Source organism: Lissotriton vulgaris, chromosome 5 (assembly GCF_964263255.1).
Source record: "Lissotriton vulgaris chromosome 5, aLisVul1.2, whole genome shotgun sequence".
Classification (NCBI taxonomy): domain Eukaryota; kingdom Metazoa; phylum Chordata; class Amphibia; order Caudata; family Salamandridae; genus Lissotriton; species Lissotriton vulgaris.
Window position 1 is genome coordinate 1,052,976,666 of NC_141693.1, and position 18,902 is coordinate 1,052,995,567.

Sequence of the window (18,902 nt, forward strand, 5' to 3'; positions counted from 1 at the left end):
CATGGAGTGCCAATTCTATTTCTGCAAGTTCCCGCTGGGAATCCCGTTTGTGTCCCGTAATGGCTGCTATTGCCATCCCCCTAAGGACGGTTTTGTAAGCTTCCCAAAGGATTGACGGTGAACCGTCCCAGTGTTTTCAGCAAAATAGTGTGCCGTCGCTAGTTTCAGTTTCTTCCGTATTTTAGGGATTTTTAAGTAATTTGGGTAAACTGGGTAGATCCTAGCGCATTTCCGTTCTCTAGTAGTAAGAGTGAGGACAATTGGTGAGTGATCAGATATACCTCTAGGCAGGATGTCAATGGTGTCTACAGATCCCAGACCCACCCCTAGGAATAGAAAATAGTCTATGCGAGATAGGCTGTTGTGCACGGCGGAGTAAAAAGTGTACTGAGTCGCTGCCGGGTGTAGATGACGCCATACATCCACGATGCCCAATGCTTCGAAAAAGTCAGGGAGTGATGCAGTCCCCCTCGAGCTGGTTCTAATGGGAAAGGCGTCCAGTGCAGGATCTAGTATTGCATTTAGGTCACCCCCTATGATTGTGTTTCCTTCAGGGAGGTCTAATAGGAATTTACTCAATGCAGGTAGTGCTACGGAGTGTAGTGCCGGGGGAATGTATACTGATACTACATTAAGCGGCCTGCCTTCCCACTGGCCATGTATCGCTGCAAAGCGTCCCTGGTCATCCGTCGCGTGACGTGTAATTATAAAGGGCGATGTCTTTTTCAGTAGTATCCCTGTCCCCCTGGACCCAGAAGTGAAGTCTGCGTGTGTCGCCATAGTGTATCCGCGCCTGTCAAGTGCTTTGCATGTCGTCCCTGCAAGGTGTGTTTCCTGGAGCAGGACCACATCTGGGCTCTGGCGCTTGATGGCCTGCATGACCAGGCCCCTTTTTATCTTGTCCCCTAGGCCTCTGACGTTCCAGGTCAGCATGCGCAAAGGGGGCACCCCTATCGTTACCGGGGCAGCCTCAATGGGCGTATCTCGAAGTGGGTCGGCCATGGAGTCGTCGGGATTGTGGTGCGAACCATGTGTCGGTAGGTGCTGCGCAGTCGTTGCCTTTCCTGATGAGGCATGGGAGTATGCCGCTATTTAGAGTGGCAGTGTTATGTGTGAAGTGAATGATGACCCTGAACAAAAACGTGAACAGTAAAACTGTATTCCCATCCCCCCTCCCTGCTCCCCTGCTCCACGGACTAAACCCCGCCCGTGTCCCCAACATCGCAGAGTGCTTTAGTCCTTCCCCAACTACCATACTTGCTTGTGGGGTTGGTGAGTCCCCCTCAGGCACTAACCGTGCCCACCTTACTCAGCCGCACAAGGTCCAAGGCCCATCGCGGTCCATCTAGGTCTGTCCATATATAGCTCGTCCTTAGACCGGCGCCGGTCGCCCAGAATCTAGCGGATCTTGTACAGAGTCGGACTCCGCAGCCGCCGCGCCATCCTGATGAGTCGGGCGGTCGGTCTGGCTGCCCAATTGCGTGCCGTTAAGGTGAGTAGTCCTATCCTTGTGCGGACGGTGACGTTGTCCCACTTGCCTCCAACCCTCCAGCCATTCCTGGGCCGCTTCTGGTGTGTCAAAGAACCATGTCTTTCCATCGGCTACTATCCGTAACTTGGCGGGAAATAGCATGGAGTACGGCAATTCCCTGTCTCGTAGCGCTTTTTTCACCTCCGTGAAGGATTTGCGGCGTCTGGCTACTTCCGCCGTGTAATCCGGGAAAAAGGACAAGGTTGCGTTCTGAATTTTAACAGGTGGGGAGACCCTCGCCGCTTGCAGGATTGCATCCCTGTCCCTAAAGTTGAAGAGTCTGGCCAGCACAGGCCGCGGCGCCGCTCCTGGCTTAGGTGTTCCGCCCGGAACCCTGTGTGCTCATTCCACGGAGAAGAAGTGGGACAGTCCTTTGGGCTGCAGTTTGGTTGTTATGAGATCTTCGACGTAGAGGTCCATAGCCCCCTTACCCTCAGTTTCTGGAAGTCCAAGGATGCGTACATTATTTCTTCGGGAACGCCCTTCTTGGTCGTCCAGCTTATCCTGTAGGAGCTTGGTGACTTTCTCCATGCGTTCCATGGCTATCTGTGGTTCCGACGTGTCCTCCACAAGAGATTTCGTGACCACCTCTACTTGGGATACCCTTTCAGTCATTTTCTGAAAGTCCGCACGCAGCAGCGTGACTTCAGAGGAGATGGAGCCCACCGTTGTTTTGACTTCTGTGAGGGTTCTCATAATGTCCTCTAGGGTTATCCGTTTGGCCCCGTCCGTTTCTGGGGTAGCCCCCGTGGAGTTGCGCCCATTGCTTTGCGATTGTCCGTGTTGGCTGTACGCAAACTTATCGAGCTTGTCCTGTGTGGAGCCACTCCTGGTCCCTTTGCCTGCCATGGCGTCGAGGCTTGCGGAGACTGGGGTCGTCCCTCCCTGCGCCGTGGACTGCGTTGTTTGATCGTCTCAGGGCAGGGGGCGGCGGTCCGGTGCGCACCCCGATATTTCGCTCGGCTAGGCGGGGGTCCTTCACAGGCACTCCCTGTCACTGCACCGACCTCTGTTCGGGATACCCCTGGCCTGTAAGTGTGGATCCTCGCGCTGTCACCGTCTAGAAGGCCGCTGGAACGGTCATGTTGATTGCGGTGATTCGATCCCCTGCTGGTAGTGTCTGGCGCACTAAGCCGCTGTCCGCTTCCGGCAGCGTCACAGACCGGACAGATTCAGTGACCCTTATGGTAGGTCTCCCAGGCGGGGTCAGGTCGGCCGTGGCGCTGCCAGGCAGAATAGTTCTCGGGTGCTCACAGTACCCTTGATGTGCCCCTTATGGTATGGTCGCTACTGGTCTGGTCGAGGTCCCGCCAGGGTGACTTCTGCCCCGACTTTGGGGGCCGTGATCTCTGTAGCGAGTGAGGGATGCCACCCTTGTCTCGTGTGGTTTGGTGCTGCCGGTGTTCCCTGCGTGTCTAGGCGCGTTGATGCCTTCACCCTCCGTCCCCCGGGGGCACTAGCTTCCGCCGGTGCATTCAGCCGCACCGTCCCGGGGAGTGAATGGGGTCCGATTTCCCCGTCGTGGCCACCGGATGGGAGATATGGACGTGCGAGGCCCGTCAATTACCCCCTGGGGGAGCTCACCGTCCCGCAGCCCTCCGCTGGCCGCTCTGTTCGTCCTCCGCCTCCGAGGTTGCTGTCTCTCTTATTGCCGCCGTAAGCAGGTGCCGGCAGACGCACTTGGGCAGTACAGCTTTCGGCAGTGTCGCAGTGGGTGTCCCTGCTGTTCCCGGTTGCCGGTGTCGGTAGTCTTGTGGTTCAAGCGGTGCGCCGGGAAGTGCCTCCTCTGTCAGGCCGGCCCGGTCTCACTTCCGCCGGGGCTGCTCACTCGAGGTCGGTGCTTCTTCCTTGGTTGCAGGCCCCAGTGCGCCCGGGCTTGGTCCAATGGGTTCCGGTTCTCGATTCTCGCCAGAAATCGACCCGGTGGTTTCGCTTCGGGCCCGGACCCGATCGCAGTCGCTTCGGGTGGGTGATGTAGCGGATGAGTGTGTCGGATCAGGAATTAGGCCGCAGTGCCTGCAGGAGCCCTCACACTATGCTGCCGCCATGCTTGGTCGGTAGCCACGCCCCCCCGTAAATTCGTTTTTTGAAGAAAAGAAGAAAATCCTGAGGAGAACGCAGGTGGAGACTCCCTAGCACAACGTGTGGTAGAAAATCCGAGAGACCTAGGCTCCTGACAGGAAGGTTCTAGAAGGAGGTGGTAGCCGATTGGTTGGCTTCTTTACTTTGGTCCTTTGTACAAAAGGACATAGATAGGCCACTAAGGTGGGACCCTTGGGCCTACTCTAGTTTGGTCCTTTTTACAAAAGGACGTGGATAGGCCACTAAGGTGGGATCCTTAGGCCTATTCTTCTCTATGTATGTCTATAGGACATTACTTTTTTATATACCGGAGGCTCCCGTCTCGACGATGGGGAATGATTCAGGCATGTGAATCTATGAAAGACACCCAAATACTGGATAAGACGGTCACCCAGGCACTCATCACAAGCTGACTGGACTACGGAAACACCCTCTACGCCGGAACCACAGCCAAGCTACAGAAAAGACTCAAATGCATCCAGAACGCCTCCGCCCGACTCATCCTGGACATCCCCCGACGCAGCCACATCTCCGGACACCTGAGGGACCTGCACTGGCTCCCCGTCAGCAAGAGAATCACGTTCAGACTCCTCACCCACAAGTCCCTCCACGACCTGGGCCCCAAGTACCTCAACGACCGCTTGACCTTCTACACGCCCACCCGCCAGCTACGTTCGACAAGCCTCGCCCTCGCCGCCGTACCACGCATCCGAAGAGCCACCACCGGAGGAAGATCCTTCTCCTACCTGGCGGCCAAGACATGGAACTCCCTCCCCGCCCACCTCCGGCTGACCCAGGACCATCTTGCCTTCAGGAGACAACTCAAGACCTGGCTGTTCGAGCAATAGCAGACCCCTCTTCCCCCAAGCGCCTTGAGACCCTCCGGGTGAGTAGTGCGCTATACAAATGCTATGATTGATTGATTGATTGTAACATTTACACCCGCCAAGGATTTGACCCCCTACTTCTCCATTGAAAGAGCACACCTAGATCCCTGCACGCAGACCCAAGCCAGGCCTGTCACCTCGACCATTACTGATGAAACTACTAGATTATCAGGACACTATCCTCCGAGCAGCTAGAAAACACAAAAGACTGCAAGTAGAGGATAAGCAGGTGATGCTATTCCCGGACTATTCCAGAGCTGTGCAACAACAGAGGGTCACCTTCCAGGCGATTAAACGCACCCTGCGCCAAAAGAACATACAATATGCCGTTCTATTCCCTGCCATGCTCAAAATCATTCACGACGGCGCCACGCATTTCATCACGGACCCGAAAGACGCGGACGCCTGGATAGAACAGCATACATCACGCCCTACGAATGCAGCAGGCACACAAAATGGAAGACCAGCAAGCCGGTCAGGGCGACGATTCCGAAGAGTCACCCTCACGCAGCTCAGTGCGTGGTCCAGCCTGGCTGGGACCGGCTCCCCAGACCTCTCGCAAATCATTACTGAACGCAGGAAGGCATTACAGGTGGAGGCAGCCCTGGACCCCACAGAGAGTGGATCGGACGTGGAGGGAGGCCCCCACCTGTTCAGCTCCGAAGACGAGGGCAGTGATGTACTTGCGTCCCGAGAAGGCTCAATGACGCCTCAAATTGAGACTCCTCAAACAGCTGACACATTGATATAATAGTCTAGTAGGGGCCCAGGACACACAGCGAGAGTTACACAGCCCGGAACTGAACCGCGCACAAGCGTAATGCCTTCCAGTCACCGAGATGTAGAGCGGTGTCGTCAGGACTTACTGCAGTGATTACAATGAAAAGAGTCACTCCAACCCAGTGAAAGAAACCAAGAACAAATACGATGCAAGAGGGCACATTCCTGAAGTCTCTTATGAATGTGCGGCCGCACCGGCAGATGTCGGGGAGATGAAAAGCTACTACCCCAAAACAACAAACTAAAGTCTACATATAACAACCAGTTTGGACGTATTGCCTCAAGCAGTAGGTCCCCCAAGTTGGGAATGTTCCCCAGAGTTGCAGTTTGTCCCCCTTTGGAGAGAAGAGAATGGACAATACAGATTTCTCTGAGAAGGTGGGAGGTGGGGGGCTGGTGGGGTTGGTCGGGCGAAGGGGACAGTACACCGAGAGAAGAACAAGGACTGTTCGTGTGACACATGACACATGACACATAAAACACCAAACACAGACATAAAATTAATCACACTGAACGTCAGGGGTATGCATACAGCCAATAAACGGTACTCTGTCTATGCCAATATTAAGAGACAGCAGGCCCAAGTGGCCCTCCTACAAGAAACACATCTGACAGAACAGGAAGTAGGCCGCCTGCACAAAAAATGGCAGGGCATAGTCTATGCCACAGCGTACTCTGCCTTCGCCAGAGGTACACTTATATGGATTAGGCCAGGGGTTCCATTTAAGAACAAACTCAACTAATAGACAGAGACGGGCGATATGTAATCATGACAGGACTATTGGAGGGTCAACCGATACTCATAGGATGTATATACGCCTCCAATGTGGAGCAAGACCAATACTGGGACAAACTTACAAACGTGTTAGTTCACCACACAGCGATCCCATGGCTCCTGGGAGGAGACTACAATTGCGTACTAGATTTATACCTTGATAGGTCATATCTTCCACCAACACACTCACCAGCGCATAAACAAACTGAACGTTGCCGTAGATGGGTAGATCACTGGGCACTAGTGGACGCCTGGAGGGCGCGGAACCCAGATGCCAGGCTATACTCCTTTCACTCCATCCCTCACAACCTGCGAGTTAGACTTGATAGGTTCCTGTGCTCCACAGACCTCCTGCCCAAGTTGCAACACGCCGACTATATGGGAAGGATAGTATCGGATCAGGACGCACACAGTGACCCTTAGATGGAGACCACCCCACCCCCCAGTTCCAACATGGAAGCTGCCCCAGGAATGTCTCACCGATCAGGCCCTTCGCCAAATACACAAGGGATATATCCAGGAACACTTTCTACGGAATGCTGGCTCAGCCTCCTCCAGAGCAATAGAGTGGGGCGCATATAAGGTTAGCGCCAGGGGACACTGTTTCAAACAGGTGGTGGGGGTACGACGAACACTAGAACAGACACTATACGGAGCAGAGGAAAAATTGGCAGACCTGTCCCAAAATATGGACATGGGGAGGGTCACACTTGCGCAGTTCTCAGCGGTAAAACTTACACGAGGTGGCGCTGCGAGACCTACGCAAATACAACTTCCGCGCGTACGCAACCAGGGCACACAGGGAGGGCAATAGAACGGAAGCATTACTGGCATGGGTAGTCAAACAGGACACGGCGTCACATCCTATCACAGAGCTCAAAGACAAGAATGGGCATCTAAAACTCTTCCAACTCGACATCTTGCACTTTTTCCATGACTATTACGCAGAAGTGTACCGTGCCCAGACACCGGAGACACCATGTGAGTTGGCACAATTTATGGGCCCATCGCCCATGCCTACAGTCTCCCCAGCAGATAGGAAAGATTTAGACAGCAAAATCACATCCTCCAACATAAAGCATGCCATTGGGTCGTTAGCAAGGAAAAAAAAAAAAAAATTAAATAAAAAATAAAAAATCGCCGGGTACAGACTGATTCCCACTAGAGTACTACAGCATGTTCGCGGCCCAGATAGTGCCCCACCTGACGTCCACATACGAAGACGCCTTAACCAGACGTATACTACCGGAGTCCTTCCGCGAATCGATGTTGGTGACATTCCCGAAACTCCATAGAGACCGCACACTCCCGGCCTCTTACAGGCCGATAACGCTTCTGAACGCAGACTGCAAGATCCTGGGAAAGTTGCTGGCCGATCGTTACAGTCAAATTCTCCCAGCCTTGGTGCATCCTGACCAATGCCGCTTCGTGCCAAGACGCAACACCTCGCATAATTTGCGTGAACTGTTTCATATACAGGACAGGGTAAAAGACAGATTCCCACGAGCGGCGTGCCTGATCCTCGATCTAGAAAAGGCGTTTGATACTCTGACATGGCCCCATCTGTTTGCAGTCCTTCAGAAAATAAATATCGGCCCCACACTGATGGCATATACAAAGCTCTTATACAGAGGCCTCACCTCTAGGGTGAGAGTCGGCAAACTCATCTCAGCCCCATTCCTGGTGGAAAGGGGGACCAGGCAGGGGTGCCCCACTCCTTTTTGCACTGGCAGTGGAACCCCTGGCCATACGATTAGGACGAGAGGGGGAAACATGGGGTATCCAGATAGTGGAAGCACTGCACTGCGTATCACTATACGCAGATGATCTGCTGATTTATTCGGGACGTAACGGGCGATCTCACCTCGATATGGGTAGCCTTACAGGAATTTGGTGAGACCTCAGGTCTCAAAGTCAACTAGGAAAAATCGACGATTTACCCACTCGGTCCTCAACTGGCGCCAGAATACATAGCGATAGGTACACAGACCTTGAAGTGGAGAAAAGCGGCCCCCAGATACCTGGGAGTACGACTATATCATTCCCCGGAGGACCTCTACGAAGGTAACCATCGCAAAGCGGTAGCAGGTCTACGATCAGCAGTGGGCTTCTGGAAGACACTACATCTGGCACCTATAGGGCGGGTGGCCATAGCCAAAATGATAATGGTTCCCAGAATGCTGTATTACTTCATGAATCTTCCAGTGATCCCGCCTCGGTCCTTCTTCCTGGACTTGGACACACTACTCACAACGCTGATATGGGGGAATGGTCGACATGGAGTAGCACTGCGCACGTTATATCTACCCATGACATGCGGAGGTTTGGGAGCCCCGTCCTTTGAATCATACTTTCTCGCCGCGAATTTTCAGTGGTTGTCTCACTGGACAACAGAGAAACACATAGGAGAAACGATCACCGAGAATGATGGGCTACCCCTTCCCACCATCAGAAGAATGCTCTTACCGGGCACCAAGCCGGTCCGCACACATCTGATACAGGTTACCATAGCCCGCAAATGCATGATGCGAGTGCACAGAATGTCGAAGGGGCGACCGCTATACTCCCCACGGCTTCCCTTGGTGGGCTTCCACCGAAAGAAAGATTATTATACTGAAAGAGCCCTGCAGGTATGGACCGATCATGTTGTGACAGAAGTAGAAGCTCTGTTCCACGAGGGGAAACTGAAAACATATGAGCAGATGGTCGAATGGTACGACCTCCCGCAGGGGCAATTCTTAACACATAGGCAACTCTTGGATAGCGGTCGTCAATGCTGGGACCTGCGAGATGGGGAACCCCCAACACACCCGGTGCTGCACACGATACTCCGAATGGGGGCAGGCAGACACCTAGTGACATAACACTACAAAGCAATCCGGGATTTGACTAACGTCTCCCTGGACAGATTGAGACAGTCATGGGAGGACGATGTGGGTCGAGCCTTCCATGACAAAGAGTGGACCCAGGCCTTGGAATACCCTAAAAAGGTTTCCAGAAATGCACGTTTCAAAAACATACAGTTTAATATCCTGCACTGTGCATACCTCACACCAGATAAACTGCACCGGTGCTATCCGGACTCACAATCCAAATGCCCCGCTGTCAGACACTAGAGGCGAACTTCAGACACATGTTCTGGGACTGCCCATCCATACAACGATATTGGGAAAAAATACATCACACACTTCAAATAATAGTAAACCTGTTACACATTACCACATTGGAGGTGTGAGCTTAGGAATTTACCGGAAAAAAAGTCTGAAAAACTGCAGTGGCGATTTGCATCCCTAGCTATCTTCATAGAAAAAAAAAAAACAATCATGCACTGGAGAACCCCTACAGGACCCCCAGAAGCAGCTTGGGTTGGAGCGGTAAACAAATGGGGGGCAGCGGAGGAAGAGACCTTGAGAGAGGAAGAAGTGAAAGGCACACGCAAACACCCAATCTCTATGGAGTGGGCGCAACTGTTAATACAATTTAAACAAGAGACGACAGCAGAGGAGGCACCTGAGCTGACACAACCCCTGCCCCGCAACCCTTCCCAACACCCCAGGTCACAGGCCTCAATACCGGCCGAGTGATGCCCCAGGTGAGAGGATAGAATAGGACAGGCAGTTAGTACCACTGAGACTATCGTCTGCCCCCACGACAGATCGCTCCTCCCCCCCCCCTCCCCGGGTTCCACGCGACCCCGCTCAGGCCAGTAACCGGCTCACACGCCGCCCGCCACAGCCACTTGTCCTCACCCACCCCTCGTACTCCCCCTCCTCTCTATTTTGGGAGACATATCTTCCCACGGTTTCTAGTTAAGTTCCAGTCGGCGGTTCGGAAGCAGACTTTCACAGAGTACTAATGATTGGACACATAGCAAGGGGTAATATCCACAGAGGGGAGGAAGTTACACCGGTCCTCACCATCATATAGCCCAAGGGACCAGACACAGCAAGACACAGCATCATGTATCGAGAGGACCTAGTAACAGATCCACAAGAGATGATGTGTAACCATACTTGGAGGAATAGAACCTGAATGATAATGATGTACCATGACTGTAGCTGATGTGTAACAATTACATATGTGATGATTGACCTGTGATCTGTCTGACGTCCGACATGGGAATCTGAAAAGTAAAACCCTAATAAAAAGATTTTTAAAAAAATAAAATAGAGTATTCAGTGTACACGTATTCCCAAACCAAACCGGTACTCACTCATGAGAACACTAAGTAAAAATGTTGGTGTACGCTTATACCGATTTAAACTAGTACTTACTGGGATGGAATCAAAATGTATTGCCCTGCATATCATCTTGTACTAAAAGAACTCACTGTGCGCCAGCCACACGACAAATGAATCTTGCATTGGCACCTCCTGACTGCATGTGCAGACTACATCAGTGACTAGAGTCTGCAATGAAATTGCGGGTTTTTCACTCATACCACTCAATGGTGTTTCTTTCCCTTACACTGCCTGCGTCCTGCTCCGCTCCAGTCTTGATACTCTGTCCTGGACAGTCATTGATCTTTACTTCTGACCCGATACGGAGATGGAAGAAGCCCCTGGAGAAGGCGCCATGTCATTTCATAAGGCCTACACCAACCTTCTTAAAAGCACCCTCACCCCAAAAAAATTAAAATTGTTTAGAAATCTGGCATTTGTTATAGGTCATACGATTTTCAGGCAAGTGCAGAATTCCTTCTTAATGCTTCTTTCATACTTTCTACAAAGACCCCATAAGGTCTTCAACGTTGCACCTTGCCAGTGTCCTATCGCAACCATACATTTGGCTTACTCCTATCTGCCTCCAGTCTTGTGAACTTCATTACAGTGACGTTCAGAAATACTGTCTGCTGAACTGCTTATTGTCTGCATGAAAGGGCCTCATGACAATTAAGAAAGCCCCCTCTGTTTTGTTGAATGAATTGTACACTACAATCATGGTAAATGACTGTAGGAAATATCTAATTCAATCTACTGTATGGTACACGGCATATAGCACAATCCTATCTGTTCACAATAATGTATTTTAAACTCAACAATATAAAATCAGGGTAAAGTCTAAGTGAACTATCTGCATGCTTAATTTGGAGGACCAAAACAAATTGTGTATTCTTAGTAAATTCAAGAATATTTGGCATCTTTATGACTGTACTACTTGACCCTATACTATTGTTTAATATGGTCTGTGTCTAAAACTAGAAACCTAATTGGGAATAAATACAACAACAAAAAAATCAAAGGCAATCAAATTTATGTGAGAATTTGATAGTTGAAATGTAATATTCGTGGAGAGATCCTAAATCACTTTCTAAATAAATAAAGCACTTTCTTGCTAAATAAATAAAAGCACACCTAACGGAGGTCTTCAATTTATCAAGCCACCACATATCCCCTGAATCAGAGCAAAACAATGTCAATCTAACAGACAGGATTTTCTAGATCGGAGCACATTTTGCAGCAAAACTAGTCTTTCACAATAATTCTGTTCTCTTGTAGTCATTTTAGAAGCGTCGCCAAAAAAGAAGCAAATATGGGCCTTACTACTCCCTTTCCCACGCCCTCCCGAGCCGCTTGCTCTCAGTGAATTTCTTTTCAATTGTCTTATTTCCTTTTTCCTTTTGCCTCTCCTCCAACCTTGTTGAATGCAATGACTTGTGAAAATAAAATTTGTTGAGCATACTTGAACGTTTCTGGTTTGTTCTAAAAGAGCAGTCTTTCCCTGTGCATTAAAGACAATGTGTTATGATTAAAGGCAAAAGGGAGCGCAGGAATTAAAGTACCTGAGTGGGTGTGATGTGACTGATATCTTCTGAGGCCAGCTGTTTCAGGAGCGTCGTTTTCCCTGCATTATCCAATCCCAGGAGAAGGATTCTTACCTCCTGGTCTGGAGCACTTTTCAGTTTTCTTAAGATTGAAAGCAAACCCTTTAATAAACAGAAAAACAAGCTGTAAAATATGCATGCTGTTTCTTTGTCGAATTTTCCAATTTATAGTTTTTCCATCAATATTAGTTTCACTGCAACCTTAATAAACACGCATTGGCATAGCCAATAGGTCTCGCCTTTGGGGCCATATAAGTGTTTAGCCATGCAACAGTTGATGTTGTTGCACCAAGGATATTGTGCTGCATAACTAAATAATTATAAGGTCCCAAAAGCGAGACTTATAGGCTATGCCAATGCTTGTTTATTCTATGGTAAAGGTCTCCATTTGGACAATGTAAAATGTTATTTTATCGTGTGAATCTTTTGTAACATTTTGGAATGCCATTTCTTAAAAAACAGAATGAAAAGAATATGGCGACTGATGTTATTTTGAGGGTGCCAGGGATGGAATAAAAAATAAATAAAAACAGGTGTTTAAATGAGAGACAATGTTCCGATCCAATAACTCAGGTATTCTAAAGGATTTAGTGTGCTGCTGGCCAGTTAAGAACAAGCATTTACAATGCAATGGTTTCGCCTTTGGAAAAGTTAGAGCTATTGGCATTGCTCACACACAGAGCCCCACACACAAACACACACACACACACACACACACAGAGCCGGACACACACACACAGAGCCAGACACACACACACAGAGCCAGACACACACACACAGAGCCAGACACACACACACAGAGCCAGACACACACACACAGAGCCAGACACACACACACAGAGCCAGACACACACACACAGAGCCAGACACACACACACAGAGCCAGACACACACACACAGAGCAAGACACACACACACAGAGCCAGACACACACACACAGAGCCAGACACACACACACAGAGCCAGACACACACACACACACAGAGCCAGACACACACACACACACAGAGCCAGACACACACACACACAGAGCCAGACACACACACACACAGAGCCAGACACACACACACAGAGCCAGACACACACACACAGAGCCAGACACACACACACAGAGCCAGACACACACACACAGAGCCAGACACACACACAGAGCCAGACACACACACACACAGAGCCAGACACACACACACACACAGAGCTAGACACACACACACACAGAGCTAGACACACACACACAGAGCCAGACACACACACACAGAGCCAGACACACACACACAGAGCCAGACACACACACACAGAGCCAGACACACACACACAGAGCCAGACACACACACACAGAGCCAGACACACACACACAGAGCCAGACACACACACACAGAGCCAGACACACACACACAGAGCCAGACACACACACACACAGAGCCAGACACCCATTCCTAAATATAATATTTCTACCATGAATAGTTTGCAGGTTTTGCTCTGAAGCATCTGGACGCGACATACCATATTTTTCGTGAAATTCTAAAATAAAGGTTGATCATGTTGTGATACGAGTTCTTCCCATTATTAGTGCTACCCGTTCACAGCAGTCTAGAGGAGGAACAGGCGACCTTCACGGAAATATCAAGCTTTGGCTCCTGGCTAGGGTTGACATCTTTCTTAGAAAAAATACTAGTCATTTATTGCTTTTTGCTATTCTGGAACAGCCAATGGAGTTGGTGGGTGAAAACAATTTAGTGTTAAATTATCAGAAATATTTTGTAACGTGGCATTTATCCTTCTGTTTCCTCTAATAATTCTGAAACGATGAAGACAGCGCTCGATTTTTTTTTAAAACAGATTTCTTTGTGATTTTGCTGTTTACGTTTGTGCATGAGAAGGGGAAACGATATCGGATTTTTGAGCATTTCCAACATTTTTTACCGGCCTGTATTCTAATGCATTCAACACAAAACAAGCGCCCCACACCGCAGCACTCAAAGAGGCAGTGTGAGGTGCTGGCCAAGGAGGCAGTCACAGAGGAGAGCTGCGGGCGGAGGGAGGTGGGGGGGAGCGGGACGGAGGAGAGCTGCGGGCGGGGAACGGACAGCGGGAGGGGGGCGGGAACACGAACAGCTGGACGGGGGGCACCCCGTGAAAGTAAAAACCACTAAACAGCAAGCACTCACCTGGACTTCCTCCGGCGCTCCAGCCGACTCCTGCAAAAGCCAATTCCAAACGTGAAAAACATGGCGAACAAAAAAAAAAAAAAAAAAGGAAACGCACACGAATCTGGTCCGGCCATGACGGACAGATCTCTGTTCCAATGGCTAGCCTCCATTTATGGAGCTAGCCAATGGAACAGAGGGCGTAATCCCAAGCCCACTCTGTTGTAACATAAGATTTCGCCTGCGCCGAAAAGCTGCGCAGTCTTCGGCCAGGCGAAACCTAAAAACAGGTCACGCCATCTTCATTAGATGCGGCGCCGAGAGTAGACACTGAATTATACAGCACCCAACGCGGCGCCAATCGCTGCCCCTGGCTCCAAATAGTAGCGTAGCGCCTAGTAAACGCGGTCTTAAAACGGAGAGCAATCCAGCGCCAAGAGCAGCCAATGATTTACATCAGTAGCCAATAGAACGCAACTACCATCCATGTTAAAATAGCACAACATTCGGCGCCAGTAGCAGCCCCAGGCTCAACACGGTACCCCCAACATAGAGCCCAAGTGCAACCACTTGTTTAAAACCGCATTACATGCTTAGAGCCACAGAGTAAAAATACAAATGACTGTAGCTTCATTAGCTACAACGGGTACAATACTGCGCCAAGAGCAATCGTATTTAACAGCGACCAAACGCCGCCATGTATTGAAAAACTAATGGCACCCTAGTCCAAGAGTAACAACCCTAGAGCTACCAGGATCCGAAAACAGGGTCGGGTGCAGGTGCATACATAAAAAGCGCCAAAAGCCTATATTATATATATACACACATATAATATATATACACATATATACCCACATATATACACACATATACACATACATACACACACCAGTGTATTTAAACAGCACAATGCAGCGCCTAGACTTGCCACTCTACAGCGCCATAGGCAGCCTATTAACTGAGCCAGCGTTCCTCGCACCGCCAGTCAGCGCTGCCACAGAAAGCGGCAGAGCCCGAGAAGAAAACTTAATCACACAACAAAGACGCGTCCTCTGGTAAAACCACGCAAGTGCCTCAAGCGTTAGGGGAAGAAGGGGTAATAACCACACAAAGTAAATCCGCGGCATAACTCGTCTGTTTGAGAGGTGAGACCCTGGTGTAGTCGTCAGTGCACAATGGCGGTCTCCCGTCCCAGAAGCGGGGGGCTGTATCCAAGAAGGACTGATGCAGAAGGCACTGGCCTCGGTGCCAGCGCCCAAGGTCATCCGTGCAGGGCAAGGACAGGGGCTGCGCCTGTTCCCGGCGAGGTTCTCTACTCTCTACGGGTTATACATTACGCAAGTGTGACGGCTGTGCCACACCACTCATTCTACCTTCCTAGAACAAAAAAGGACCGCAAACTTTTCTATACTCTCACCAAGTAATTCAGTGCAGATACACGTCGTAGAGCATATTCAAGCCGCACCATCGCGGTCCACGATTAATTTATCGTGTAAAAACAGCCTTTTTAAATAAATTTCCCCTCACGGTGCAAAGTATTCGGGTGCGGTAAAAAAAAAAAAAAAATGACAAAGAAATCGCCAGTCCAATACCCCCTTCAGCGCTTCAAAGCATTCTAGAAACAAGCCAGTGAGGTAGCTTAAAATCTCGAGTGCATTATGAAATGGGAGGACATCAAGTCTCAGTGCAAATACCGCACCTTGGGCGCCCCTTTACCCGCTGAGAAATTAGACTTTTGATCTCCAGGTAAGGTGGTGGTGGTATGTAGCCGGACTAGAGCACTGGAGGGTTTGCGATGCCGACCCGACCCCCCCCCCCCACCCCCACAACATCGGGGTGCGTACGTCCTTGTAGGGAGGGGGGGGGGGTGAGGACACGACTATCTATACGCACACGCACACACACACACACACACAAACACATCCCCACCCCCACACACACGGTTCTTCATAAACCATTGGCAGTTTACCTGGCCAGGCAGCCAGACATCAATGGCTTTTCCCAGGCATCAGAACACTCCGACCCTGAGAGACCTTTATTTTGAAGTCTCCTCCCCAGGGCTCCCGAGCCAAAGAGTAAATAAATGAATAAAAAAATGGGGCTTTATCTGAATTGATGATCTGCCACCTAGAAGGGACTGAGCAGGGAGATTTCTTTTGATATCAATTTTGAAAACCAAGGCAGAATAAGTGTTGAGTGCTCCCAATAACATGCAGCCACCTAGAAAATCCCAGCTTTAGTCAAAAGCAAAAAAAAATTACATACACACGTACAGACACACACACGTACAGACACACACACGTATATACACACACTTATTACACCACCTCTGCATACAACCCTCCACCTGGGTCTGAAGACATTAACCACCAAAACACTACATGTCTTCAAGAACACCCGACAAAGCAGCCTAAATTTCCCAGAGGAGTACATTTGGAGTTTACTCGTATAAATTGTCGGGTGTAAAACTCGTATAGCGGCAATGAAAACGCAACTAATCACGTATGCATGCCACAGAGTCGGTGGCACTCTCTCGGGGCCCCACAATCACTCTATAGCCTATGTAGTTAACATGGGGGTTTCAGCCCCCCTCATTAATTGTGCTTTACTGCACGGAGTGGTAGGAGTTAATTCGACCATCTAACGCAGGCCTTCAGAAAAATACAAATAAAAGTCACAAAGAAAGGGGCCGGCAGAGACAAAACCTGCCAAACAAACCAAAAATTCTATGGAAGGAAGGCAGTAGGTTATAAAGTAAGGGGCCGATGTGTGGGATTGTTTATGCCGAGCCTAAAAGGAGTTAATTCGACCATCTAACGCAGGCCTTCAGAAAAATACAAATAAAAGTCACAAAGAAAGGGGCCGGCAGAGACAAAACCTGCCAAACAAACCAAAAATTATATGGAAGGAAGGCAGTAGGTTATAAAGTAAGGGGCCGATGTGTGGGATTGTTTATGCAGAGTCTAATCAAGCGGAGGCGGGACTTCCGGCTTGCTTGCGGCCCGGCCAGACCAGATTCGGGGGCGTTCCCGGCTTTTGGCTGACGTAGCATGACGTAGCCAAAAGCCAAAAATTCTCGGGAACGCCCCCGAATCTGGTCCGGCCATGACGGACGCCTCTCTGTTCCAATGGCTAGCCTCCATTTATGGAGCTAGCCAATGGAACAGAGGGCGGATTCCCAAGCAACATAATGTTATTATTAGATTTCTCCTGCGCAAAAGCTGCTTGCGCAGCTTTTTGCAGTCGAAACCTAAAAAGCATACTTTGCGTTTCTGGAATCAAAGGCCAAGGAAGACCCTAATTTTTCTGAACAGATACTTAGCAACAACTGTTGTGAGGGTCTGGCATCCACATAAAAGGGGAAAGATGCCCATACCGTACTCATCTCGGTTCAAAAGAGTCTACTGCAGTATACGAGTACAATGTGCACAGTGGAAAGTAGTACGTTAAGACTTTTACAAAACAGTGAATTAATAAATAATTTCTTCAAATGTGATAGTTAATTTTAGCAGCACAGAGCGCGCTAAATACCACGGGGGAAATTTGAAAGAAGGCCAGCTGTATAAAAACTTGGAACACATCGTCAATTACATGTTACATTTGAAAACAATCCTACTATAGAGAATAAGCCATTCTGCATCAAGGCTGCACCATGAAATCATGAATTTCAAAAAGAATAAAAGTAACCTACGTCCTTCAAGCCACTCTCCAAAGTAGTAGCGGAATCGAATAAGTCGTGAGCCAAAATGTCACCTGTGTTTCAAAAGCAGAGTTGGCAGACACCCTGGCAATGAACTAAAGCTCTTAGTCACGAGTTTATATAATAACGGTGCAGCCACCATTGCATATGATCCCTGAGCTAGCACTAGCTTGAAGCATAGTTAAAATAAAAACACAACCAAAGATTCCTTTTCATTTGTTCGTTCAAGGAGAAGTGACCTTCATTAGGAAGAAAGTTAAATATCTAGTAGTGTCAGTGGAGGGTCACAAGTCATCGCTGATTGACCTCTGTTTAAATGAGTTCCAAAATTAAGTGGGACCGTAGTTAGGCTACTAGACGGGATGTCACAATGTAGAAAATGGCACAATGCATAAGAGAAACTAGATGGGAGGCAAAGCAGCATTTTATTTGGACCACAAAGTCACTGTTTGGACAATCTGGCTGGAGCACAATTTAGAACATAATACAGGCAAGGTTTTGAGTATGGGTGCAGCCTAGGTTAATGATGTGCTTCAACGTGCGCTATCAGGTAGCTCTACTAAAGCACTCTTAGTAACATGCAGATGGTGCGCGCCAAAGTAATCGTGAGCAAGACGGGAGGCTGGGACCGGGAGTTGTGTGTGCGCGCGCGTGCAAAAAGGAAATAAAAAAACAACACGCAGGCTGGCGAGTGGTGTGCGTGCACCATGCAGAGAGATGAAAGCCATATGGCGCCTCTGCTCGCCATGTACGCGTAACCGCACACTCCATGTCAGCCGAAAGTGTGTGGTAGGGCTTTTAAAAGCCCACACACTAAATGTCTTGCAGGGCAGCGCATGCGCTGGCTCAGCGAGACCTAAAATTAAGTCGCATGAAAAGCTGCTATTACTCTCTCCGGGGAGTGGTAGAGTTGTTTAATCTATGGTCTACTTGATGATAAAAAATTATAATAAAGGAATCCTACAACCAATACATTTACAGCCACAGGTGAGTGCCTTTATTGTACATTTATTAAAAGGACAGCAATAAAAATAAATTCTAGAACCTATGTCATAAACATGCATGCTGAACTTAGTATGGGAAAATTCAGCATTCTAATTACCAAAAAGTAAACAATCATCAAGGCGTCATTTAATGTACTCAGCTTAAATTTAATATTATAGAAGGCAACACTAA

At 49.2% G+C, this 18,902-nt stretch overlaps 1 protein-coding gene across 1 annotated transcript in view; it reads right to left on the reverse strand.

Annotated features, from left to right (window-relative positions):
* ARL3 (ARF like GTPase 3) overlaps window positions 1-15,494 on the reverse strand; it is a 145,347-nt gene extending 129,853 nt beyond the window's left edge. Inside the window, exons 1-3 of the mRNA XM_086919573.1 lie at window positions 15,444-15,494; window positions 14,048-14,077; window positions 11,838-11,981 (exon numbers count right to left, since the gene is read on the reverse strand). Coding sequence (XP_086775699.1) covers window positions 11,838-11,981; window positions 14,048-14,077; window positions 15,444-15,494 — 225 coding nt within the window. The remainder of the gene's footprint in view (window positions 1-11,837; window positions 11,982-14,047; window positions 14,078-15,443) is intronic.
* Between the last annotated feature and the right edge of the window lie 3,408 nt (window positions 15,495-18,902).